Source organism: Pungitius pungitius, chromosome 17 (genome assembly GCF_949316345.1).
Source record: "Pungitius pungitius chromosome 17, fPunPun2.1, whole genome shotgun sequence".
NCBI lineage: Eukaryota > Metazoa > Chordata > Actinopteri > Perciformes > Gasterosteidae > Pungitius > Pungitius pungitius.
In genome coordinates this window covers 2,068,821-2,092,213 of record NC_084916.1, presented here as the reverse complement: position 1 = coordinate 2,092,213, position 23,393 = coordinate 2,068,821, and the positions used below count along the sequence as shown (strand labels likewise).

Below are 23,393 nucleotides of genomic sequence, written 5' to 3'. Positions count from 1 at the left end.
GGATAGATTTATGAAGGGCGGGCTGTTATTGAAATGTTGACCAATCACAGAGGGGACACGAAATGCATTGTGGGTGTACTGTTGAGCCAGGAGGAGTTGTAGGCTGCAAGCTTCCTCGGTGAATTAGCAGCAGGTAACGTTAATGCAGAATAGCAACATCACACTCTTTATTTCAGAAAATTACTTTAATCGTGTTGTTGGTTAAAGTCGCAACAGCTGCTTTGACATCGTTGTGCTACGTTTCTTTAAGCTACATGGCGATTTGTTAGCTAACGTCAATCGTAGCAGTAACGTTAACGTTAGCTTTGTTAACATTCACGTCAGCCTGTTTGATAATGTTTTCTAACTTCTTAGTTAACAACTTAATGTTGCCATGCATTGACCATATGATGCGTGTGTTATATTGAGTTGTATTTAATACAGTATTATTATGTTTTTTATTTCTAACGTTGAATATTGAATGGATGTGACTGTTTGGTCTTCCGTTTACAAACAACTGAGGATGCGCACGCAGGTTCCAAAAAGAAACGATCATATTTGTTTGTATGACGTCAAATTGATTTTAATACACTAATGGTTAATGGACAACTAAACCATTACCGACGGATTACGGTAAAATAACATGAAATAGAAATAACTAAAAATAAGTTGACATCAATCTAATTAAAATAATGTAAACAGGAAATTTCTTTTTTTGCTTGCAAAATATGAAAATATACCAGATAACGTTCGTATAGATGTATTTTATTCTCAATCCATTTTCAGATTCTAATATGTCACTTCTCTCCCAATGTCTGATTTCCTTTGAATGACGCCTGGGCTAAAGACCAATTACAAGCACAGGATGGAGTCCCCTGAAGCAGAGGCTTTAACGCACAGCGAAAGAAAAGACAACACTACACCAAGCACGTCAAATGCGTCAGTTCGAGGAGAAGATGGACCAACAATGCCAAAGAAGGCATCGTTGAAAAGGACCAATGGTAAATCTAACGGTGTAAAAGCCAAGAAGCATAAAAAGGCCAGAGTCTCGAGGCCCGCCGGGCTAGGCTACACTGTCCATCAAGGGGAAGACATGCTTCTTGTCATATCGAGTTCCACTTCTCAGTACGATGGTTCAGCCTGGAAACCCCCAAAGAAGGGTGGCAAAAAGAAGAAACTCATTAAAGGAAAAGTGAAAGCTAATCAGACCAAGAAAAAGCAAACAGTCCGTGCGGTGCCTAAACTGACGAATAGGCCAGTTGCCAAGGAAAAAGAGGAGAGTAACTTGTTTGTGCCTCAGAAAGCATCCGACCAGCGATGGGGGGAAAGTCTTCCTGAGGAGGTGCTAATCAGTATTTTTCAGATGGTGGTTGTCCAAGATGGTGCTGTACCATTTCTATGCAGGTAATAAACACATCTATCATCTGATAATAACTGAATACGTACAAATCTGGGATTCATATTTTGAACTAATAAGTGCAGTAGAACAGTTGATCCTGTTTTTATATGATATTGTCTGGGCTTTCAGTTGAAACATGTGTTGAGGATATGTTTATAGCGTGTTAATGCAAAAAAAAGGATATCCAAGCCAATGATTCCAAAATTGTATATGAACAATTGCAACGTTTTGTCTGTGTTAATGCATGACAGTTTTAAACATACTTCTCATAATTACATGATTTTATGTCCATAACAATAACAGGTTGAGGACTGAAAATAATAATTAGCTCATGAATGATTGTAATGTAATAATGTATTCAATTTACTAAAATATTAGACCAGGGTAGCCAGCAATGATTCACATTTCATTACAGTTACCATAGGTATTTAATGGTAATTGTTGTTATCGTTATTTTCAACCACATCTTCCTGCTGGAATACATCACTAGAGGCATTGTTTTGGAGTTGCTCGTCCAAACTTAAGTCTGGGAAGTTTCTACAAATTTGTATCAAATGTCCACCTGAACTCAAGGATGTACCTATTAGAAATCAGGGGCCATAATTTAATCATTTAAATGCTAAACATGATATTTCACTCAAAGGATAAAGTGATGGCAATTTGGACACTCCAGGGGGAGGTGGCCCTGAAGCACCCAATGTAGATGCCTCCAAGTAGCCTCCTGATGTTCGAGGTCCTTATCTTTATCTCTAAGGCAGCCACCCAGCGGAGGAAAACTCAATTCAGCTGCTTGTACCTGCAACCTCGTCTTTTTTTCTTTTTTTTCTCTGGTCACGACCCAGAGTTTGTAACCACGGCTGTGGGTCAATAATGGTAATTGTAGTTTTTTAGTGGTAATTGTAGTTTTTTGTCTGTGTTCTCTGGTGTAGGGTCGGACAAGTCTGTCGTCTGTGGAACGCCGCTGCCGCCAGTGCGGTCTTGTGGCGTAACGTCACTGTAGGTCACTGCTGGATTGCACCAGGAAAATCTCAGCTCCCTAAAACTGAGAAGAAGATTAAGGACACTTTTAACTGGCTGGCACAGAACAGGTCTGAATTGATGTACTGTATGCTGATCAACCTATCTTGTTTCCTATATATCTTGAAAAAGGAAGCATAAGCTGCCCTTTTTGTTTTCTAGATTTTCTCAGCTTCGAGACTTTTCTCTCTGTCACTGGTCAAAGAATGTTCCCTTTGCAGTTGAGGTACGTTGTCAAGACCTTTTTGTCCAGGCTCTTCAATATTGTATTTGTAGCTTGTGAAAACATGTTATTGAGGCAATCATGTTTCTGTTAGTTTCCATCCCAAAATTCTTGCTGGATCCAGCCTGTCAAATGTGAGACTTTGATTTTCCTTGTCATACAGTAAAAAGGAAACTAAAGAATATTATGAGAAAAACTTGTTTGACAATTTGAACGCATCCTTTAAAAAAAAAAAAACTAGATTATGCATCTAGAAAATAAGAAATGAAGTATCGATAAATCAACCTTTAAAGTATTTGTTGGTTGAGTACTTTTTTAAACTTTGTTCTGAATGACCAGATTCTAAATTGAATAAGATATGAGTCTATATATGGACTCTCTCATATATATATATATATATATATATATATATATATATATATATAAACCTTCAGAAACAAGACTTGGAGAGTTTCGGGCTAAACAAGTTTGTTTCAAGGCAACAAAACATAACTTTTATTCTTCATAAAGTGTGGGAGAGGGGAGTAGGAGAAAACTGTAACTCTTTTGCCTTCTTAGGTAGCTCATTGCTTCCTCAAGCTTATATCTGGAAAGGAGGCAGAAGAGACGTAGGGTTAGCAAAGGGTTCTTCAGGCTACTCACATCCTCCTCTAGGGCTCTGTCCTCCAAATTATTGGTGAGGGGGGGGGGGGGGGGCTGTATCGAGCGCTCCGTGTCTGCTCCCCTCCTCTGTTCCCCCTCCTGTGGCTGCTTAGCTCTCTACTATGCAGCTGCTAATTGGCCCAACCGTCTGCAGCTGAGGCTCCCTGTCAGAGGGGGGAAATTGCCTACACCTGTTGTGGAGCTATCCCCGCTCCGGAACCTCTCAGTAGCTGTTACCTTGTCTTCCTCTGATGGTGCTCTCCGTGGTGCTGCAGGTGCTTGCGTTGTGTGGGGCCATGTTTCCTTCTGGCTGCCACAATATGTATATAGAAAGCAAGTTATCGTGTTAACACATCACTTAATTTGTACTTAATTGGCTCTCATCCAATCAGAGTGCTGGATTTCATCTACCCGTGTTATAATGACTATTTTAAGGACTTTTTTTCCTCTAGACGGATGAAATGTGATACAAAATGTTTGGTGGCTACAACTATTTTGTGCTGAAAGGCGGCTATTTACTTACCATTTGTATTTCGCTGCTACCCGTGTTATAAAAGCAATAAGGTACTTGAGGCAGTAACTGTTTGAGGGTTGCCATCATGTGAAGAGTGGGGGTGGCAGCTGGAACATGAACTCCAAATACCAGTCAAGTTTCGAGGAACATTTTCACATGTCACCCACCAGTTGAGAATCACTGCTTTAGAATGACGAGGAGGTCTTTCACCTTTCAGCACACCTGTTGTGTTGACCTGCATCCTATTGAACACCTGTGGGGTGATGTGAAGAGGGCTGTGACAGGAGATGCCCTCACAATCTGGCACATCTGGAGTGCTTTTGTGAGTGGTGTGCCATGCTTATATAACGACTCCTGCCCAAAGGGACTCAGTGCTGTAATAAAATCAAAAGGCCCTTCAACCAAGTATTAGCTTACGGGTTATTGTAAGTTTCTAATTTCCTCCTAAAAGATTTTTTTTTTTTGTCCATGTTTAGATTGTGTCGCAGTTCTGCCCTCACCTACGCTCCCTCAAGCTCTCCTACTGCACAGGCCTGACAGCGACAGCCTTCCACACTCTGGCTCTACACGGCCGGTCTCTGGAGAGCATCAATCTACAATACTCCGAGGTAGGCCTACGTCAACAGACAGTCGTTTGTTTGTTTTTGTTTAGAAGGTAAAAACGGTTGGTGGTAGATTTGTCCTAAAATGTATCAGCAGCATCAATATTCTTTCAGTCAAACATTTATTTATGCAGCAATTTTATTCACACGGTCAAGTAGTTTTATAATAGTCCGCTGTGTCCTATTTTTGGGATTCTCAGTGGTTTGCAGCCGTAACTCTTAACACTGTTATACCTCTGTATTAACACCGTATTGGTAGTTTGTAGAAAATGTGTTTTTGTTGTAGTTTCAGGTTGAGGGACTCCTGGAGTACCTCGAAAATCACGGCCGCCAGATCAAACAAATTCTGTTCACTCATGGATCAAAGAATGACAGACTTCTCACCGCCATCACGGTAAGCCCCACAGTTCCCTTTGCTCTCCTCAGTTCCCTTTGATTTGTGCTTCACGGACTCTCATTATATGGTACTTGTCTTTTCAGAGGGGGAACTGTCCTGATTTGGAGTTGCTGGAGGTCAACACTAAGCTCGACAGTAAAGGTTGTGAGCTTCCCATTTGCATTCGGGCACTACAGATGGCATGCCCTAAACTCAAGGTAAACAAATGATCTCGTTTTTCACTTTTGTACTTCAATGGGATCTTTGAATGCGACTGAATTGCAATGCTAATTGTGTGGTGATCTTTTTTGTCTTCCTTTGTTTGGAGGTGGATCTCTAAAGGTTTAGCAGTGACCATCACAGATTATACAGCTCTTGTGTACAGCCTTTTTGGGGGCAACAATAAATCGCACAAATGATTATTTGGAGAACTAATTAATTATTCCAGTCAACAAGAAAAAAACTTGAGAATTTCTGGCATTTTATTTGCAAAATTGTGTAATGAAGAAATTACCAGAAGGTAAATTGATAAGAGTAATTGTTAATGAATTGCATCTTTGAGTTTTTTCTAGTGCTACATTTAGCACTTTCGTTGTCTGTGTGTAATGAATCATTTTGCTCTATGTGTGGACCATGTTTCACTGTGAAAGAAACCTATCCCACTGCTGTTGTACCATCAGACCTTCCGCATGCTGAATGTGAGACCTCTGCATAAGATGATGCGTAATGGTGCAGAATCCACGTCAGGCTTCCCGTTGCTGGAGGAGCTGTGTATCGCTACCACGTCGTATTCCTACATGACAGACAAAGACTTGATGGACATCCTCTTTGGCTCCACCAGGCTGCGGGTGTTGGACCTGCGAGGCTGTTCTCGAATCACACCATCCGGTCTCTCAACACTACCTTGTCTTGGTAGGCCTTACTCGTGCCATCTATATTCTAATTTGGAGATGTTAACACTAAGGCTTAGTGGGGGGGGGGGGGGTTCTTCATATTTTGTCTGCAATTATTTAAACATTTATTGGGGTCATAGAAATAAGTAATTTTCCTCTGTTCTTCTTTATACTGAGAACCTTTATATCTTCCGCAGAAAACTCAGGACACACCTATTTAGACTCTACCTTGACTAAAACACTAACAAACCGTAGCACTTAAATTGTACTTGTAATGGCACTTATCTATAACTAGTTTTGAAACTGCTTTTGCTATTTGACAAAAATTGTACTTTCTTGTTACTTGTTCTTCTGAGTTTGTATCTCTATGTGGAAATGCACTTATTGTAAGTCGCTTTGGATAAAAGCGTCAGCTAAATGACATGTAATGTACTTAATAGAACTCAGCTCTTGTATATTTTGGAATTGACTACTACAGTACACACCTGTGTTCATCATTTTAGTGATTTGAAGTTGTATCAAAAAAAACATTTATGAATTGATATTACATTTCTTGTTGTCTTCGGCAGAGCTTGAGTGTCTGTTCTGGGGACAGTATTTCAGCAGCAACGTTGGGTTGCCTTCACCTAAGAATGGTCTTCACATGGTGACCCAGAAATGGAGTCGAACACTGCAACAGCTTGACATCGGAAACCAGCTCTTCACCGAGGAGGACTTGGAGATGGCGATGAGTCACCTGGTTCTCTCCACAGAGGCAGACACCCTGCGTTCACTAAACCTGAGTGGCACCAGGATCACACCAGCTGCCCTAAGGTACTCATTGTTTAGTTTTCCCTCTTAACTCTCCTAGTCCAAATAAAATAGGAAACTACACTTTTCAGTATGTGTAGGAATCAAGCGTTTATAAATCCATAGAACTGCAGGTTTAGCATTAATTAACATTAATAAACGGTCTGTCATTTTTTTTTTGCAGGCCTGTCATCAGGCAAGTCACGGCTCTAAGCTACCTAAACCTTTCCTCCTGCCGTTACTTTTCAAGAGGACTGAAGAGAATATACCGTGGCCAAGAAGACATTCGCCAGCTCCTGGACAAATTGGAGTAGTTGTTAAATTAATTTGGTTCCAGAAATGGATCCAGGCTTAGGTGAATGCCAAAATACACCTTTTTGTGTATGATTTGGTTCAAGTAAAGATGGACAATGGATTGTTGTTGGACGAAATGGTTTTTGTTAATGCTTTTTTCTATGTATACCATACTCATGACACTGTTCATGCAAAAGCCCTCCTTCCGGTTCTAGAAAGCAGATGTGTGGAGTATTGCTGTAATTCTGTCAGCGATTACAAGGTAAGAGCACTGTATTCTAAATAGCTTGGAGCTTAAAATACATTGATATAAATGACCATCTTTTAATCTACATAGGTGTGTAGACCACAGATTCCTTTTTTTCTTTTTTGTTTTAAATAAATGTTTCCAATAATACCATTCAATGATTTGTCAATAGTAGACATTGACATCATTATTATGAAGTGTCTTTGAAACTGTCTTTCCACTAGAGTACTCTCAAGGTATATGTACATTATGACAAAGTGAGGTCATTCTTGTTGCATTCACGCTGTTGTTGAGGGAAAATAATTAAAATGTTTCTAAATGAAAGACCCATTTCATTCGCTCATCATTAAAAAGGGTACTTTAACCCACATATGGACTCTTCAACAAGGAAATTATTTCCAGAATGTATTGTATTGATCTAACACACAAGAACAAAACACATGGTCTTATCTCACTTGTTTATTGGGCCACAAATTGACAGTTTAAGCAGGATAGGTTTTCCAAAAATACAAAAAAGCTATAAAAGTGTTGTTTTCTTCAAGGTGCGGTCAACTTGACAAACAATATATTTCGGTGAGAAAAGCAGTTGCCTAAATAACATATGGTTCTATAGGCCAGGTAAAAGTATGCTGTGCAGAATCACATCTACGTACATCAGTGTAAAGACAATGCAATATTTCAACAAATTACACAACACAATATCCTAATAGGTACAATGAGGATTGTTGCATTGTACTGCAGTTACGGCCATGTTTAGGTCAACGACAAAGGCTAAACTATAAAACTATGTTTTAGAGTGTTTATATAGATATTTAGGCCAATTAGATTTTTCGGATCATTTGATATTTATAACAAAGCAATGATGTCACAGGAATTTAAAAGGTGCGTAAGAAAGGGAACAATTTCTGGATCCCATTTAGATGAAAGGCTCAGTGTAGTACAGGGTCATCAAAAATCAAAACCAAAGCATATTATCAGAGCGAAGCAAAGACCATTTAAAAAAATCAATTTCTAGAGTTATTTAGCACAGTACTGTTTATACGTTGAGTGTGTATTTTTCTTATCATTCCCTTATCAACAACTTGGGATATTCGGTTGAATTATGAAGAAAATTAGAGTTAAATAGCCCCCTAAAGGAATCTAATAATGCAGATAAGACACAAGAGGAAATATTTGTATAAAGCTTCACTTGTGTAAAGGAAGTAAGCTGAGGCCTGTGATGGGATCTGTGATGCACCTTTCAATCAGCTGAAGATAGGTGAGATTCTCTTTTGTGTTGGGATCAAAGAAGCCCTTTGTGTCGTCATCAGGGTCAGACAGAATCTGGTTCATCTCTTCATCAAAGTAACCTCTTTGGTAGGCCACCTGTACAGGCACTCTGTGACTATGGACTGGGTCAATTATGCCTCCGGTGGCAATTTGTGCCTCAAGGAGACGAATTCCATGATCTTTGACAATGAGATCCTTTTTCAAGGCCTGGAACAAGGAAATTGTGTCTCCAGTGTAGGGATCTATGTATCCTGTAACTGCCCTTTCAGCTGAAAGCAGTTTGTTTTTCCACCCACAGCCGACCACTTTTTGAGCCACAGCTTCCTCTACAGAAAGTTTCTTGTTGTTCACTGGGTCTATGACAAAGCCAGTGGCAGCCTGGGCCTCTAGCAGGATCAGAGATGTACCAGGAGTTAACAGACCTTTGCCTTTGGCCTCATAGATACTTAGGGTCTCTTCGGTAGACTGCAGGTAGACTCCTGCAATGCTGTTGGTCCCCTCAAGGTACTTACGCACTGAATCCATCTCACTAACTTCCGTCACTGTGACACTCCCAGAGATAAGACTTTTGAACAGGTCCTCATTGATGATTTTAGAATCACGTAACTCTGCAGCAGTGACGTCCCTTCTGATTCCATGGAAGTTTAGACTTTCATCTGTCTCTGTGACTGTAGTGGTGATGATGGTTTTAGTTGAGCTGCTGTTCTCATTTGTCTCTGGTGGTTGGCACATGACAGTTGAAGATGAGGAGGTTGACACGGTCTGCTGCTGAATGATTGTCAGGATGATTTCCAAGAAGCGGTCGATTGTGATTGATTTAGACTTATATTGCTGCACAAGCTCTCTCCTCTTCTCCTCAGTGATGTACTTGGAGTAGAGCAGATTCCACAGAGACACTTGTGTTCCTAGATATCTCCCTCCTGCTTTAGTTGTTGTCGTGGATTTCAGAATGAGTTTTGTTGCCTCATCAACAAAGAAGTAAAACTCTCCTTTCTTGGCAATCACCAGTAAGCTAAGGCCTGTGATGGGATCTGTGATGCACCTTTCAATCAGCTGAAGATAGGTGAGATTCTCTTTTGTGTTGGGATCAAAGAAGCCCTTTGTGTCGTCATCAGGGTCAGACAGAATCTGGTTCATCTCTTCATCAAAGTAACCTCTTTGGTAGGCCACCTGTACAGGCACTCTGTGACTATGGACTGGGTCAATTATGCCTCCGGTGGCAATTTGTGCCTCAAGGAGACGAATTCCATGATCCTTGACAATGAGATCCTTTTTCAAGGCCTGGAACAAGGAAATTGTGTCTCCAGTGTAGGGATCTATGTATCCTGTAACTGCCCTTTCAGCTGAAAGCAGTTTGTTTTTCCACTCACAGCCGACCACTTTTTGAGCCACAGCTTCCTCTACAGAAAGTTTCTTGTTGTTCACTGGGTCTATGACAAAGCCAGTGGCAGCCTGGGCCTCTAGCAGGATCAGAGATGTACCAGGAGTTAACAGACCTTTGCCTTTGGCCTCATAGATACTTAGGGTCTCTTCGGTAGACTGCAGGTAGACTCCTGCAATGCTGTTGGTCCCCTCAAGGTACTTACGCACTGAATCCATCTCACTAACTTCCGTCACTGTGACACTCCCAGTGATAAGACTTTTGAAGAGGTCCTCATTGATGATTTTAGATTCACGTAACTCTGCAGCAGTGACGTCCCTTCTGATTCCATGGAAGTTTAGACTTTCATCTGTCTCTGTGACTGTAGTGGTGATGATGGTTTTAGTTGAGCTGCTGTTCTCATTTGTCTCTGGTGGTTGGCACATGACAGTTGAAGATGAGGAGGTTGACACGGTCTGCTGCTGAATGATTGTCAGGATGATTTCCAAGAAGCGGTCGATTGTGATTGATTTAGACTTATATTGCTGCACAAGCTCTCTCCTCTTCTCCTCAGTGATGTACTTGGAGTAGAGCAGATTCCACAGAGACACTTGTGTTCCTAGATATCTCCCTCCTGCTTTAGTTGTTGTCGTGGATTTCAGAATGAGTTTTGTTGCCTCATCAACAAAGAAGTAAAACTCTCCTTTCTTGGCAATCACCAGTAAGCTAAGGCCTGTGATGGGATCTGTGATGCACCTTTCAATCAGCTGAAGATAGGTGAGATTCTCTTTTGTGTTGGGATCAAAGAAGCCCTTTGTGTCGTCATCAGGGTCAGACAGAATCTGGTTCATCTCTTCATCAAAGTAACCTCTTTGGTAGGCCACCTGTACAGGCACTCTGTGACTATGGACTGGGTCAATTATGCCTCCGGTGGCAATTTGTGCCTCAAGGAGACGAATTCCATGATCTTTGACGATGAGATCCTTTTTCAAGGCCTGGAACAGGGAAATTGTGTCTCCAGTGTAGGGATCTATGTATCCTGTAACTGCCCTTTCAGCTGAAAGCAGTTTGTTTTTCCACTCACAGCCGACCACTTTTTGAGCCACAGCTTCCTCTACAGAAAGTTTCTTGTTGTTCACTGGGTCTATGACAAAGCCAGTGGCAGCCTGGGCCTCTAGCAGGATCAGAGATGTACCAGGAGTTAACAGACCTTTGCCTTTGGCCTCATAGATACTTAGGGTCTCTTCGGTAGACTGCAGGTACACTCCTGCAATGCTGTTGGTCCCCTCAAGGTACTTACGCACTGAATCCATCTCACTAACTTCCGTCACTGTGACACTCCCAGTGATAAGACTTTTGAAGAGGTCCTCATTGATGATTTTAGAATCACGTAACTCTGCAGCAGTGACGTCCCTTCTGATTCCATGGAAGTTTCGATTTTCATCTGTCTCTGTGACTGTAGTGGTGATAGTGGTTTTAGTTGAGCTGCTGTTCTCATTTGTCTCTGGTGGTTGGCACATGACAGTTGAAGATGAGGAGGTTGACACGGTCTGCTGCTGAATGATTGTCAGGATGATTTCCAAGAAGCGGTCGATTGTGATTGATTTAGACTTATATTGCTGCACAAGCTCTCTCCTCTTCTCCTCAGTGATGTACTTGGAGTAGAGCAGATTCCACAGAGACACTTGTGTTCCTAGATATCTCCCTCCTGCTTTAGTTGTTGTCGTGGATTTCAGAATGAGTTTTGTTGCCTCATCAACAAAGAAGTAAAACTCTCCTTTCTTGGCAATCACCAGTAAGCTAAGGCCTGTGATGGGATCTGTGATGCACCTTTCAATCAGCTGAAGATAGGTGAGATTCTCTTTTGTGTTGGGATCAAAGAAGCCCTTTGTGTCGTCATCAGGGTCAGACAGAATCTGGTTCATCTCTTCATCAAAGTAGCCTCTTTGGTAGGCCACCTGTACAGGCACTCTGTGACTATGGACTGGGTCAATTATGCCTCCGGTGGCAATTTGTGCCTCAAGGAGACGAATTCCATGATCCTTGACAATGAGATCCTTTTTCAAGGCCTGGAACAAGGAAATTGTGTCTCCAGTGTAGGGATCTATGTATCCTGTAACTGCCCTTTCAGCTGAAAGCAGTTTGTTTTTCCACTCACAGCCGACCACTTTTTGAGCCACAGCTTCCTCTACAGAAAGTTTCTTGTTGTTCACTGGGTCTATGACAAAGCCAGTGGCAGCCTGGGCCTCTAGCAGGATCAGAGATGTACCAGGAGTTAACAGACCTTTGCCTTTGGCCTCATAGATACTTAGGGTCTCTTCGGTAGACTGCAGGTAGACTCCTGCAATGCTGTTGGTCCCCTCAAGGTACTTACGCACTGAATCCATCTCACTAACTTCCGTCACTGTGACACTCCCAGTGATAAGACTTTTGAAGAGGTCCTCATTGATGATTTTAGAATCACGTAACTCTGCAGCAGTGACGTCCCTTCTGATTCCATGGAAGTTTCGATTTTCATCTGTCTCTGTGACTGTAGTGGTGATAGTGGTTTTAGTTGAGCTGCTGTTCTCATTTGTCTCTGGTGGTTGGCACATGACAGTTGAAGATGAGGAGGTTGACACGGTCTGCTGCTGAATGATTGTCAGGATGATTTCCAAGAAGCGGTCGATTGTGATTGATTTAGACTTATATTGCTGCACAAGCTCTCTCCTCTTCTCCTCAGTGATGTACTTGGAGTAGAGCAGATTCCACAGAGACACTTGTGTTCCTAGATATCTCCCTCCTGCTTTAGTTGTTGTTGTGGATTTCAGAATGAGTTTTGTTGCCTCATCAACAAAGAAGTAAAACTCTCCTTTCTTGGCAATCACCAGTAAGCTAAGGCCTGTGATGGGATCTGTGATGCACCTTTCAATCAGCTGAAGATAGGTGAGATTCTGTTTTGTGTTGGGATCAAAGAAGCCCTTTGTGTCGTCATCAGGGTCAGACAGAATCTGGTTCATCTCTTCATCAAAGTAACCTCTTTGGTAGGCCACCTGTACAGGCACTCTGTGACTATGGACTGGGTCAATTATGCCTCCGGTGGCAATTTGTGCCTCAAGGAGACGAATTCCATGATCCTTGACAATGAGATCCTTTTTCAAGGCCTGGAACAAGGAAATTGTGTCTCCAGTGTAGGGATCTATGTATCCTGTAACTGCCCTTTCAGCTGAAAGCAGTTTGTTTTTCCACTCCCAGCCGACCACTTTTTGAGCCACAGCTTCCTCTACAGAAAGTTTTTTGTTGTTCACTGGGTCTATGACAAAGCCAGTGGCAGCCTGGGCCTCTAGCAGGATCAGAGATGTACCAGGAGTTAACAGACCTTTGCCTTTGGCCTCATAGATACTTAGGGTCTCTTCGGTAGACTGCAGGTAGACTCCTGCAATGCTGTTGGTCCCCTCAAGGTACTTACGCACTGAATCCATCTCACTAACTTCCGTCACTGTGACACTCCCAGTGATAAGACTTTTGAAGAGGTCCTCATTGATGATTTTAGATTCACGTAACTCTGCAGCAGTGACGTCCCTTCTGATTCCATGGAAGTTTCGATTTTCATCTGTCTCTGTGACTGTAGTGGTGATGGTGGTTTTAGTTGAGCTGCTGGTCTCATTTGTCTCTGGTGGTTGGCACATGACAGTTGAAGATGAGGAGGTTGACACAGTCTGCTGCTGAATGATTGTCAGGATGATTTCCAAGAAGCGGTCGATTGTGATTGATTTAGACTTATATTGCTGCACAAGCTCTCTCCTCTTCTCCTCAGTGATGTACTTGGAGTAGAGCAGATTCCACAGAGACACTTGTGTTCCTAGATATCTCCCTCCTGCTTTAGTTGTTGTCGTGGATTTCAGAATGAGTTTTGTTGCCTCATCAACAAAGAAGTAAAACTCTCCTTTCTTGGCAATCACCAGTAAGCTAAGGCCTGTGATGGGATCTGTGATGCACCTTTCAATCAGCTGAAGATAGGTGAGATTCTCTTTTGTGTTGGGATCAAAGAAGCCCTTTGTGTCGTCATCAGGGTCAGACAGAATCTGGTTCATCTCTTCATCAAAGTAACCTCTTTGGTAGGCCACTTGTACAGGCACTCTGTGACTATGGACTGGGTCAATTATGCCTCCGGTGGCAATTTGTGCCTCAAGGAGACGAATTCCATGATCTTTGACGATGAGATCCTTTTTCAAGGCCTGGAACAAGGAAATTGTGTCTCCAGTGTAGGGATCTATGTATCCTGTAACTGCCCTTTCAGCTGAAAGCAGTTTGTTTTTCCACTCACAGCCGACCACTTTTTGAGCCACAGCTTCCTCTACAGAAAGTTTCTTGTTGTTCACTGGGTCTATGACAAAGCCAGTGGCAGCCTGGGCCTCTAGCAGGATCAGAGATGTACCAGGAGTTAACAGACCTTTGCCTTTGGCCTCATAGATACTTAGGGTCTCTTCGGTAGACTGCAGGTAGACTCCTGCAATGCTGTTGGTCCCCTCAAGGTACTTACGCACTGAATCCATCTCACTAACTTCCGTCACTGTGACACTCCCAGTGATAAGACTTTTGAAGAGGTCCTCATTGATGATTTTAGAATCACGTAACTCTGCAGCAGTGACGTCCCTTCTGATTCCATGGAAGTTTCGATTTTCATCTGTCTCTGTGACTGTAGTGGTGATGGTGGTTTTAGTTGAGCTGCAGTTCTCATTTGTCTCTGGTGGTTGGCACATGACAGTTGAAGATGAGGAGGTTGACACAGTCTGCTGCTGAATGATTGTCAGGATGATTTCCAAGAAGCGGTCGATTGTGATTGATTTAGACTTATATTGCTGCACAAGCTCTCTCCTCTTCTCCTCAGTGATGTACTTGGAGTAGAGCAGATTCCACAGAGACACTTGTGTTCCTAGATATCTCCCTCCTGCTTTAGTTGTTGTCGTGGATTTCAGAATGAGTTTTGTTGCCTCATCAACAAAGAAGTAAAACTCTCCTTTCTTGGCAATCACCAGTAAGCTAAGGCCTGTGATGGGATCTGTGATGCACCTTTCAATCAGCTGAAGATAGGTGAGATTCTCTTTTGTGTTGGGATCAAAGAAGCCCTTTGTGTCGTCATCAGGGTCAGACAGAATCTGGTTCATCTCTTCATCAAAGTAACCTCTTTGGTAGGCCACCTGTACAGGCACTCTGTGACTATGGACTGGGTCAATTATGCCTCCGGTGGCAATTTGTGCCTCAAGGAGACGAATTCCATGATCTTTGACGATGAGATCCTTTTTCAAGGCCTGGAACAGGGAAATTGTGTCTCCAGTGTAGGGATCTATGTATCCTGTAACTGCCCTTTCAGCTGAAAGCAGTTTGTTTTTCCACTCACAGCCGACCACTTTTTGAGCCACAGCTTCCTCTACAGAAAGTTTCTTGTTGTTCACTGGGTCTATGACAAAGCCAGTGGCAGCCTGGGCCTCTAGCAGGATCAGAGATGTACCAGGAGTTAACAGACCTTTGCCTTTGGCCTCATAGATACTTAGGGTCTCTTCGGTAGACTGCAGGTAGACTCCTGCAATGCTGTTGGTCCCCTCAAGGTACTTACGCACTGAATCCATCTCACTAACTTCCGTCACTGTGACACTCCCAGTGATAAGACTTTTGAAGAGGTCCTCATTGATGATTTTAGAATCACGTAACTCTGCAGCAGTGACGTCCCTTCTGATTCCATGGAAGTTTCGATTTTCATCTGTCTCTGTGACTGTAGTGGTGATAGTGGTTTTAGTTGAGCTGCTGTTCTCATTTGTCTCTGGTGGTTGGCACATGACAGTTGAAGATGAGGAGGTTGACACGGTCTGCTGCTGAATGATTGTCAGGATGATTTCCAAGAAGCGGTCGATTGTGATTGATTTAGACTTATATTGCTGCACAAGCTCTCTCCTCTTCTCCTCAGTGATGTACTTGGAGTAGAGCAGATTCCACAGAGACACTTGTGTTCCTAGATATCTCCCTCCTGCTTTAGTTGTTGTTGTGGATTTCAGAATGAGTTTTGTTGCCTCATCAACAAAGAAGTAAAACTCTCCTTTCTTGGCAATCACCAGTAAGCTAAGGCCTGTGATGGGATCTGTGATGCACCTTTCAATCAGCTGAAGATAGGTGAGATTCTGTTTTGTGTTGGGATCAAAGAAGCCCTTTGTGTCGTCATCAGGGTCAGACAGAATCTGGTTCATCTCTTCATCAAAGTAACCTCTTTGGTAGGCCACCTGTACAGGCACTCTGTGACTATGGACTGGGTCAATTATGCCTCCGGTGGCAATTTGTGCCTCAAGGAGACGAATTCCATGATCCTTGACAATGAGATCCTTTTTCAAGGCCTGGAACAAGGAAATTGTGTCTCCAGTGTAGGGATCTATGTATCCTGTAACTGCCCTTTCAGCTGAAAGCAGTTTGTTTTTCCACTCCCAGCCGACCACTTTTTGAGCCACAGCTTCCTCTACAGAAAGTTTCTTGTTGTTCACTGGGTCTATGACAAAGCCAGTGGCAGCCTGGGCCTCTAGCAGGATCAGAGATGTACCAGGAGTTAACAGACCTTTGCCTTTGGCCTCATAGATACTTAGGGTCTCTTCGGTAGACTGCAGGTACACTCCTGCAATGCTGTTGGTCCCCTCAAGGTACTTACGCACTGAATCCATCTCACTAACTTCCGTCACTGTGACACTCCCAGTGATAAGACTTTTGAAGAGGTCCTCATTGATGATTTTAGATTCACGTAACTCTGCAGCAGTGACGTCCCTTCTGATTCCATGGAAGTTTAGACTTTCATCTGTCTCTGTGACTGTAGTGGTGATGATGGTTTTAGTTGAGCTGCTGTTCTCATTTGTCTCTGGTGGTTGGCACATGACAGTTGAAGATGAGGAGGTTGACACGGTCTGCTGCTGAATGATTGTCAGGATGATTTCCAAGAAGCGGTCGATTGTGATTGATTTAGACTTATATTGCTGCACAAGCTCTCTCCTCTTCTCCTCAGTGATGTACTTGGAGTAGAGCAGATTCCACAGAGACACTTGTGTTCCTAGATATCTCCCTCCTGCTTTAGTTGTTGTCGTGGATTTCAGAATGAGTTTTGTTGCCTCATCAACAAAGAAGTAAAACTCTCCTTTCTTGGCAATCACCAGTAAGCTAAGGCCTGTGATGGGATCTGTGATGCACCTTTCAATCAGCTGAAGATAGGTGAGATTCTCTTTTGTGTTGGGATCAAAGAAGCCCTTTGTGTCGTCATCAGGGTCAGACAGAATCTGGTTCATCTCTTCATCAAAGTAGCCTCTTTGGTAGGCCACCTGTACAGGCACTCTGTGACTCTGGACTGGGTCAATTATGCCTCCGGTGGCAATTTGTGCCTCAAGGAGACGAATTCCATGGTCCTTGACGATGAGATCCTTTTTCAAGGCCTGGAACAAGGAAATTGTGTCTCCAGTGTAGGGATCTATGTATCCTGTAACTGCCCTTTCAGCTGAAAGCAGTTTGTTTTTCCACTCACAGCCGACCACTTTTTGAGCCACAGCTTCCTCTACAGAAAGTTTCTTGTTGTTCACTGGGTCTATGACAAAGCCAGTGGCAGCCTGGGCCTCTAGCAGCACAAGAGATGTCCCAGGGGTCAACAGGTTTTTTGTTCTAGCTTCGTAGATGCTCATAACCTTCTTTGTAGACTCAACTCTGACACCAGCTATGCAATTTGTAGCTCCAAGATACTTCTGAATCGATTCCATTTCGTCAATGCTTTCATCAGTGACTTCTCCTTGTATGATCTGTGTGAAAAGCTGCTTTGAGATTATCTTTGACTCATACAACTCACTGGCTGAGACCTTTTTTCTTAGTCCTTTGAACTTTCTTTCCTTGGATGTTACCTCTGTAATAATGATGGTGAGTATTTCAATGATCTCCTCCATTTTCATGGTTCCTGCTTTGTATTGCTGTATGAGCTGTTCCCTTTTTTGTTTTGATATATATTCAGAGAGCAACACTTCCCATAAAGTCACCTTTTTGTCTTTAAATTTTCCTGCATTCATGGTGATGTTTTTGTTTTTAAATGCAAGCTCGATTTGCTCATATGTGTGAAATGCATTGGATTCCTCTCTTAGCACGGGTAGAAGGAGTAGTCCTGTTTCAGGATCGTTTTCACATCGCTTGATCAGCTCAACGTAAGAGAGGTTTTCTTTAGTGTTTGGGTCAAAGAATCCCTTTGCGTCACCACTCGCATTTAGAGTTTTTCTAACTTCTTCATCCAGATATCTCTTTTTAAGAGCAATATGAATAGGAAGCCTCAGACTTTGACTTGGGTCAATGATTCCCCCTGTTGCTATCTGTGTATCAAGAAGACGAATACCATCACTCCTTTGAATCAGCTGTTGATCCATGGCTTCAAACAGTGATATTGTTGCGTCTGTGTATGGATCTTTATAGCCAGTGACGGCACGTTCTGCTGAGAGAAGTTGCTCGTGTACATCTGGTCCAATTACTTTCTCTCTTGCTGCCTCATCAACATTATAGAACTTGTTTTTGACAGGATCAATAACCCATCCTGTTGCAGCCTGCGCTTCAAGCAGTAATAGTGCAATGCCAGGGGTCAACAGATTTTCATTTTTTGCTTCATATATGCTCTTTACTTTCTGGGATGGATGAACCTTAATTCCAGCAATGCTCCCAGTTCCCCGCAGATACCCTTTGACAGGTTCACTTTGGATTAGTGCCTCAAGAGTGACTTTTCCTTCTTTTACCTGTTTTAGCGTATTTGCATCAATGATATCAGAATCCAGAAGTTGTTGCACAGAGACAGGTTTTCTCAAGCCCATGATCATTTTGGCATTTTCATTTTCCAGTTTTTCAATGGTGGAAATCACTGTTGTGATTATGGTTTGTGTAGTTATCTTTCTTGTTCTGTATTTTTCAAAGAATTCAAGCTGCTGATCCTCAGTGAAGTACCCAGAGTGAATCAAGTCCCACAAAGATACTGATTTGCCTGCTAAACGTCCAACTGATATGCTCACAGTTGTCTTTTCAAACTCTTGCTCAATCTCTGTATTAGTGTACATATTGGCCTTTGTTCCCACAGCTGTTGGTTTGTCATTCAGAGGCAGAAGAAACAGTCCTGTTTCCTTATCTTTTACACATCTTCCCAACATTTCCATGTATGTCAGATTTTCTTGTGTTTTTGGGTCAAAAAAGCCCTTTGTGTCATCAGTCGGGTCGGATAGGATCTGATTAAGTTCCTCATCAAAATACCCTTTCCTGTATGCAACCTCAAGGGGCAAATGAAGACACTTCAAAGGATCAATGATACCACCTGTCGCAATCTGGGCCTCAAGTAAACGGATGCCATGCTGCTTGACAATTAGATCTTTTTGCAGGGCTTGGAAGAGTGAGATCTTTTGACCAGTGTAGGGATCTGTGTAACCAGTGACAGCCCTCTCTGCAGACAAAAGCTTTTCTTGCATCTGTGGACCAACTACCTTCTCTCTGAGAGCTTGTTTCACCGTAAGCTTCTGGTTTTTCACAGGATCAATAATGAATCCTGTGGCGGCTTGTGCTTCAAGAAGGCAGAGGGCGGTGCCAGGTGTGAGGATGCCAATTCTCTGTGCCTCGTAGATGCTTAGCTTCTGATCTGAGGGTTGAAGTATCACACCAGCGACGCAACCTTTCCCCTGCAGATAGGTTCTCACACTCGCAATTTTCATCAGATCTGTGCTGGTCATCTTTCCATCAACCATGCTGTTGTATGTTCTTTCATCCACAATGTTGAGCTGCAAAAGATCCTTAACAGAGACCTCTCCTCTGAGACCAGTGAAGCTTAGCTCTGCTTGTTGTTGAATCTCCTTGCTCTCAATGATCTCTAAAATGGCGACGATGAGCTGCTCAATGGTGATTTTCCTTGACTTGAAGAGTTTAAAAAACTCCTGTCTTTTGTCCTCTGTCAGATACTCTGAATTAATAAGATCCCACATTGTTGTGTGTTTGCCCTTGAACCTGCCATACTTAACAGTAACTTTGGTTGTTTTCAACACTTCCCTAATATTATCATCAATGTTAACTCTGCTGCTTTTGCCTTTGAGTGGCAAGAGGCACAGCCCTGTAGTGGGATCTCTGACACATCTGGCCATGAGCTGCAAGTATGTCAGGTTCTCACAGGTGTTGGGATCAAAGAATCCTTTGGTGTCGTCGCTTGGGTCACTCAGGATCTCATTCATTTCCTTATTAAAGTATCCCTTCTTATAGGCCATGTGTACAGGAATGCGATGACTGTTTACTGGGTCAATGATACCACCAGTGGCAATTTGTGCCTCCAGAAGTCGAATTCCATGGTCTTTTAGGATGAGATCCTTTTGCATGGCTTGGAACAAAGATATTATTTGGCCATCGTAAGGATTTCTGTACCCAGTGACCGCTTTCTCTGCTGAGCGCAACTTTTGACACACATCGGGTCCCACAATCTTTGCTTTGACAGCATCATCCACTGAATACTTCTGATTTCCGATAGGGTCGATTATGAAACCTGTTGCTGCCTGGGCCTCCAGTAGAATCAGAGCCGTTCCTGGCATCAGCTTCCCTTTTTGTTTGGCCTGGTAGATTGTCATGATACGAGAATCCGGAAGCAGAACGCCTGCGATGCTGTCTTTCCCCTGTAGGTACACATTTACATTTTCATCCTCTATCACTTCCTTCACTGATATTTTTCCCTTTTCCAGATCTTCCATCACCTCCTTACTAATGATGTCGGCCTCCACCAGTTGTTTGGCTGTGACAGTTTCTCTGATGCCTTCAAAGACAACATTGGTGGTTTTCACTGACTTTTCTATGACTTCCAGAACCATTGTGATAATTATCCTGATATTGAACTTCCCCTCTCTGTAGTTCCGAATGAAGTCTCGCCTCTGGCATTCATCAAAGTATTCTGACATCAGCAGTTCCCACAAGGACACCATCATTCCTGTGTACTTTCCACATGTCACATTCACCTTCTCCTTTTTGAAGGTCATTTTGGTTTGCCAGTCAATGAAGTTAAAATTCTGCTCGTTGGATTTTCCAAAGAGTGGGAGGAGGCACAGTCCAGTGCTGGGATCAATGACGCACCTTTGCATCAGCTGAAGATAAGTGAGATTATCTTCTGTGTTCGGGTCAAAGAAACCCTTTGTGTCGTCCCCCGAATCCTCTAGTATGGCGTTCATTTCTTGATCAAAATAACCTTTCTTGAAGGCAACTTCTGTTGGCAGTCTGTGACTGTTGATAGGGTCTATTATTCCCCCTGTGGCAATTTGCGCCTCAAGTAGACGGATCGCATGTTCCTTTACAATGAGGTCTTTTGACAGTGCTTGAAACAGGGATATAGTTTCACCCGAGTATGGGTCTTTGTAGCCAGTTACTGCTCGCTCAGCAGAACGCAGCTTTGCATAATATTCAGGGCCAACAAGTTTGCTTTTGATTGCCTCATCCACAGTGAACGTCTTATTTTCCACTGGATCAATCATGAATCCAGTTGAAGCTTGTGCCTCCAGTAGAACTAGTGCTGTTCCGGGCATCAGTACACCTTTTTTCATGGCTTCATAAATGCTCATTCTCTGGTTGGATGAGAGTACAGCAATGCCGGCAATACTTCCTTTGCCTTCCAGGTATTCTTTTACCGTTTCCATCAACATCACATCCTGTGTAGTGGTATTTCCCTTCTGTAGGTCATCAAATGTTTTTATGTCAATGATCTTTGATTCGAGGAGTTGATTGGAGGAAATACCTTTTCGCAAGCCTTTGAACGTGATGCAAACAGGAAGGAGCAACAGGCCTGTGTCAGACTCCAAAGTGCATTTCTCAATGAGGTTTTTGTAGTTGAGATGTTTTTGTAAGCTTGGACTGTAGTACACTTTGAGCTCCGACATCTTGTCATTGAGCAAACCCTTTTCATAGAAGCCCTTTTGAATCGCAGATTCAACTGAAATATTTGCCTTCTCAATGGGATCAAACAGGCCTTTTGTGGTGATCTGTGCTTCCAGAAGCCTCAATCCATAGTCTCTTGGGACTAAATCTTTTTGCACAGCTTGGTATAAGGATATGGTTTGGTTGGTGTATGGGTCTACATAGCCATTAAGAGCTTTCTCGGCCGTGAGGAGTTTCTCTTTCATCTCCGGTCCAACTATTCCCTCCGTAACAGCATCAGCAACGGGAAGGGTTCGATTGTTTATTGGGTCGACGATGCCCACCGTGGCAGCTTGTGCTTCCAGCAGGGCTAATGCTGTTATTGGCTGAAGAAGACGTTTCTTCATGGCTTGATATATGGTAATCTTCTCTTTTGTTTTCTCCAGATACACACCAGCCACAGGTCCGTGGACCTCCGTGTGGCCATTTTGATGTGAATCCATCTTGTGGTACGGAGCTGTATAACACAAAAAACTGTTGCTTGGATTGGTTTAGATATTGCATGCATTGTCCATACATAACATTAAAAAATACATTGTCGCCTTCATAACGTTTCATACATTTTGAAGGCTGTTATTTATGTTGCTGTTGAATACGTTTTGCAGTGAGAGTGCTGCCATTTACTCAAATTAAAAGTAGACCATTCTTATCTGATTCCAAGCTTGTATTGTTTGTCTAGCAATTTGCATTTTGTACTGTTTGTTATTTAAAGTCATCATTTAAGACCAAAGCATAAATGACCTAAAATACCTGAAAACCCCTAAATTACTGGAAACAGCAGCTCACTACAACTTCAAATCCTTTAAAACAAATCTATTTCAAATCTGTACACCTTTATCCCTGAGAAGGAATATGTAACATGTGTAAAACAATGCAGCAAAAAACTAAAGTTAAGATTTAGTTTGCTCAGTTTGAGCCCTCTAAGTTTCTAGATGTAATGCCTTAAGATCTCCAGCCTGTGGCAGAAGATACAAAGGTAAAAATAATTTGATCACATCCAACTTTACTCTGATTTCTACAGATAGTGATGAAATAATGATGATAGAGGGTCATAATGTTGCTCTTAACTTATATTAAGAGAAGGGAACTTGAATGCCATAAGATATTCTTTAAAAAATAATGCATCTGTTTTCCAAACCTTTCGGTGTCCTTCTGGCTCTGTGGGCAGCCTCGGGTCCTCGAGTGCTCCGTTTCCTCCCAAAATCCGGGATGAACACGTACAGTATGTGGGCTTTTTTTGGAACGCCCTTCCTGTACCGATTAGAAAATACCGTTTAGTTTATAAAATGTCTTCCTCACAAGCATGTTTATAATTTCACATTATATTCCTTATCATGCACTATTTATTGTATCTGTGTAGTATATTGGCATTTGTTTTCCACCACCAAATTCAATTGATGCGACCGGCATCCGATTAATATATAACAAAGACAACGGAAAATTATAATGAGGTTGATCTTGATACCACCAGTGTTGGGAAAGTTCACATTCTACAAGAACTAGTTCAGTTCACAAATTTTAAAATGAACTAGTTCAGTTTATAGTTCAAACTTCAAAATATTTGAACTAAGTTCACAGTTCCAACTAGTTCAGTTCTATTTTTCCATATGTTATTATTGCCACAGCCCATATAGAACCCCAGACAGCAATTATTTTATCAGTTTTAACACTGAAGCTATGCATCAGATGTAATCTTCATATCCAATTTTGAATCCTTATCCAACCAGGGTTTACATTAGCATTGAGGGGACAGCATTTCCCCTTTGCTGCTTTAATGTTGCTGTCCATTCACTCCACACTAGCAGCAGCTGCAGCGTTCACCCCTACAGTACATTCTCAA

At 42.4% G+C, this 23,393-nt stretch overlaps 2 protein-coding genes across 2 annotated transcripts; one reads left to right on the top strand and one right to left on the bottom strand.

The window, feature by feature from the left end:
- The first annotated feature begins 11 nt into the window (after positions 1-11).
- Positions 12-7,294, top strand: fbxl6 (F-box and leucine-rich repeat protein 6). Its single transcript, XM_037473620.2, has 10 exons — positions 12-133; positions 827-1,383; positions 2,308-2,466; positions 2,558-2,621; positions 4,251-4,382; positions 4,663-4,770; positions 4,857-4,970; positions 5,433-5,664; positions 6,215-6,458; positions 6,619-7,294. Exons 2-10 carry the CDS (start codon positions 845-847, stop codon positions 6,746-6,748), a joined length of 1,722 nt encoding a protein of 573 aa, XP_037329517.2. The 5' UTR covers positions 12-133; positions 827-844; the 3' UTR covers positions 6,749-7,294.
- Positions 7,295-7,419: 125 nt separating this feature from the next.
- On the bottom strand, positions 7,420-22,810 carry eppk1 (epiplakin 1). The gene is made up of 2 exons (XM_037473617.2): positions 22,692-22,810; positions 7,420-22,010 (listed from the first exon to the last, which is right to left on the bottom strand). Exon 2 carries the CDS (start codon positions 21,994-21,996, stop codon positions 8,161-8,163), a length of 13,836 nt encoding a protein of 4,611 aa, XP_037329514.2. The 5' UTR covers positions 21,997-22,010; positions 22,692-22,810; the 3' UTR covers positions 7,420-8,160.
- Between the last annotated feature and the right edge of the window lie 583 nt (positions 22,811-23,393).

What these genes read in the sequence shown, in the direction of transcription:
- fbxl6 (XM_037473620.2), top strand. Translation starts at nt 845, where the DNA reads ATGGAGTCCCCTGAAGCAGAGGCTTTAACGCACAGCGAAAGAAAAGAC. An exon ending in CTCAACACTACCTTGTCTTG is followed by an intron (nt 5,665 to 6,214) that starts GTAGGCCTTACT and finishes TGTCTTCGGCAG; the next exon opens with AGCTTGAGTGTCTGTTCTGG. An exon ending in ATCACACCAGCTGCCCTAAG is followed by an intron (nt 6,459 to 6,618) that starts GTACTCATTGTT and finishes TTTTTTTTGCAG; the next exon opens with GCCTGTCATCAGGCAAGTCA.
- eppk1 (XM_037473617.2), bottom strand. Translation starts at nt 21,996, where the DNA reads ATGGATTCACATCAAAATGGCCACACGGAGGTCCACGGACCTGTGGCT.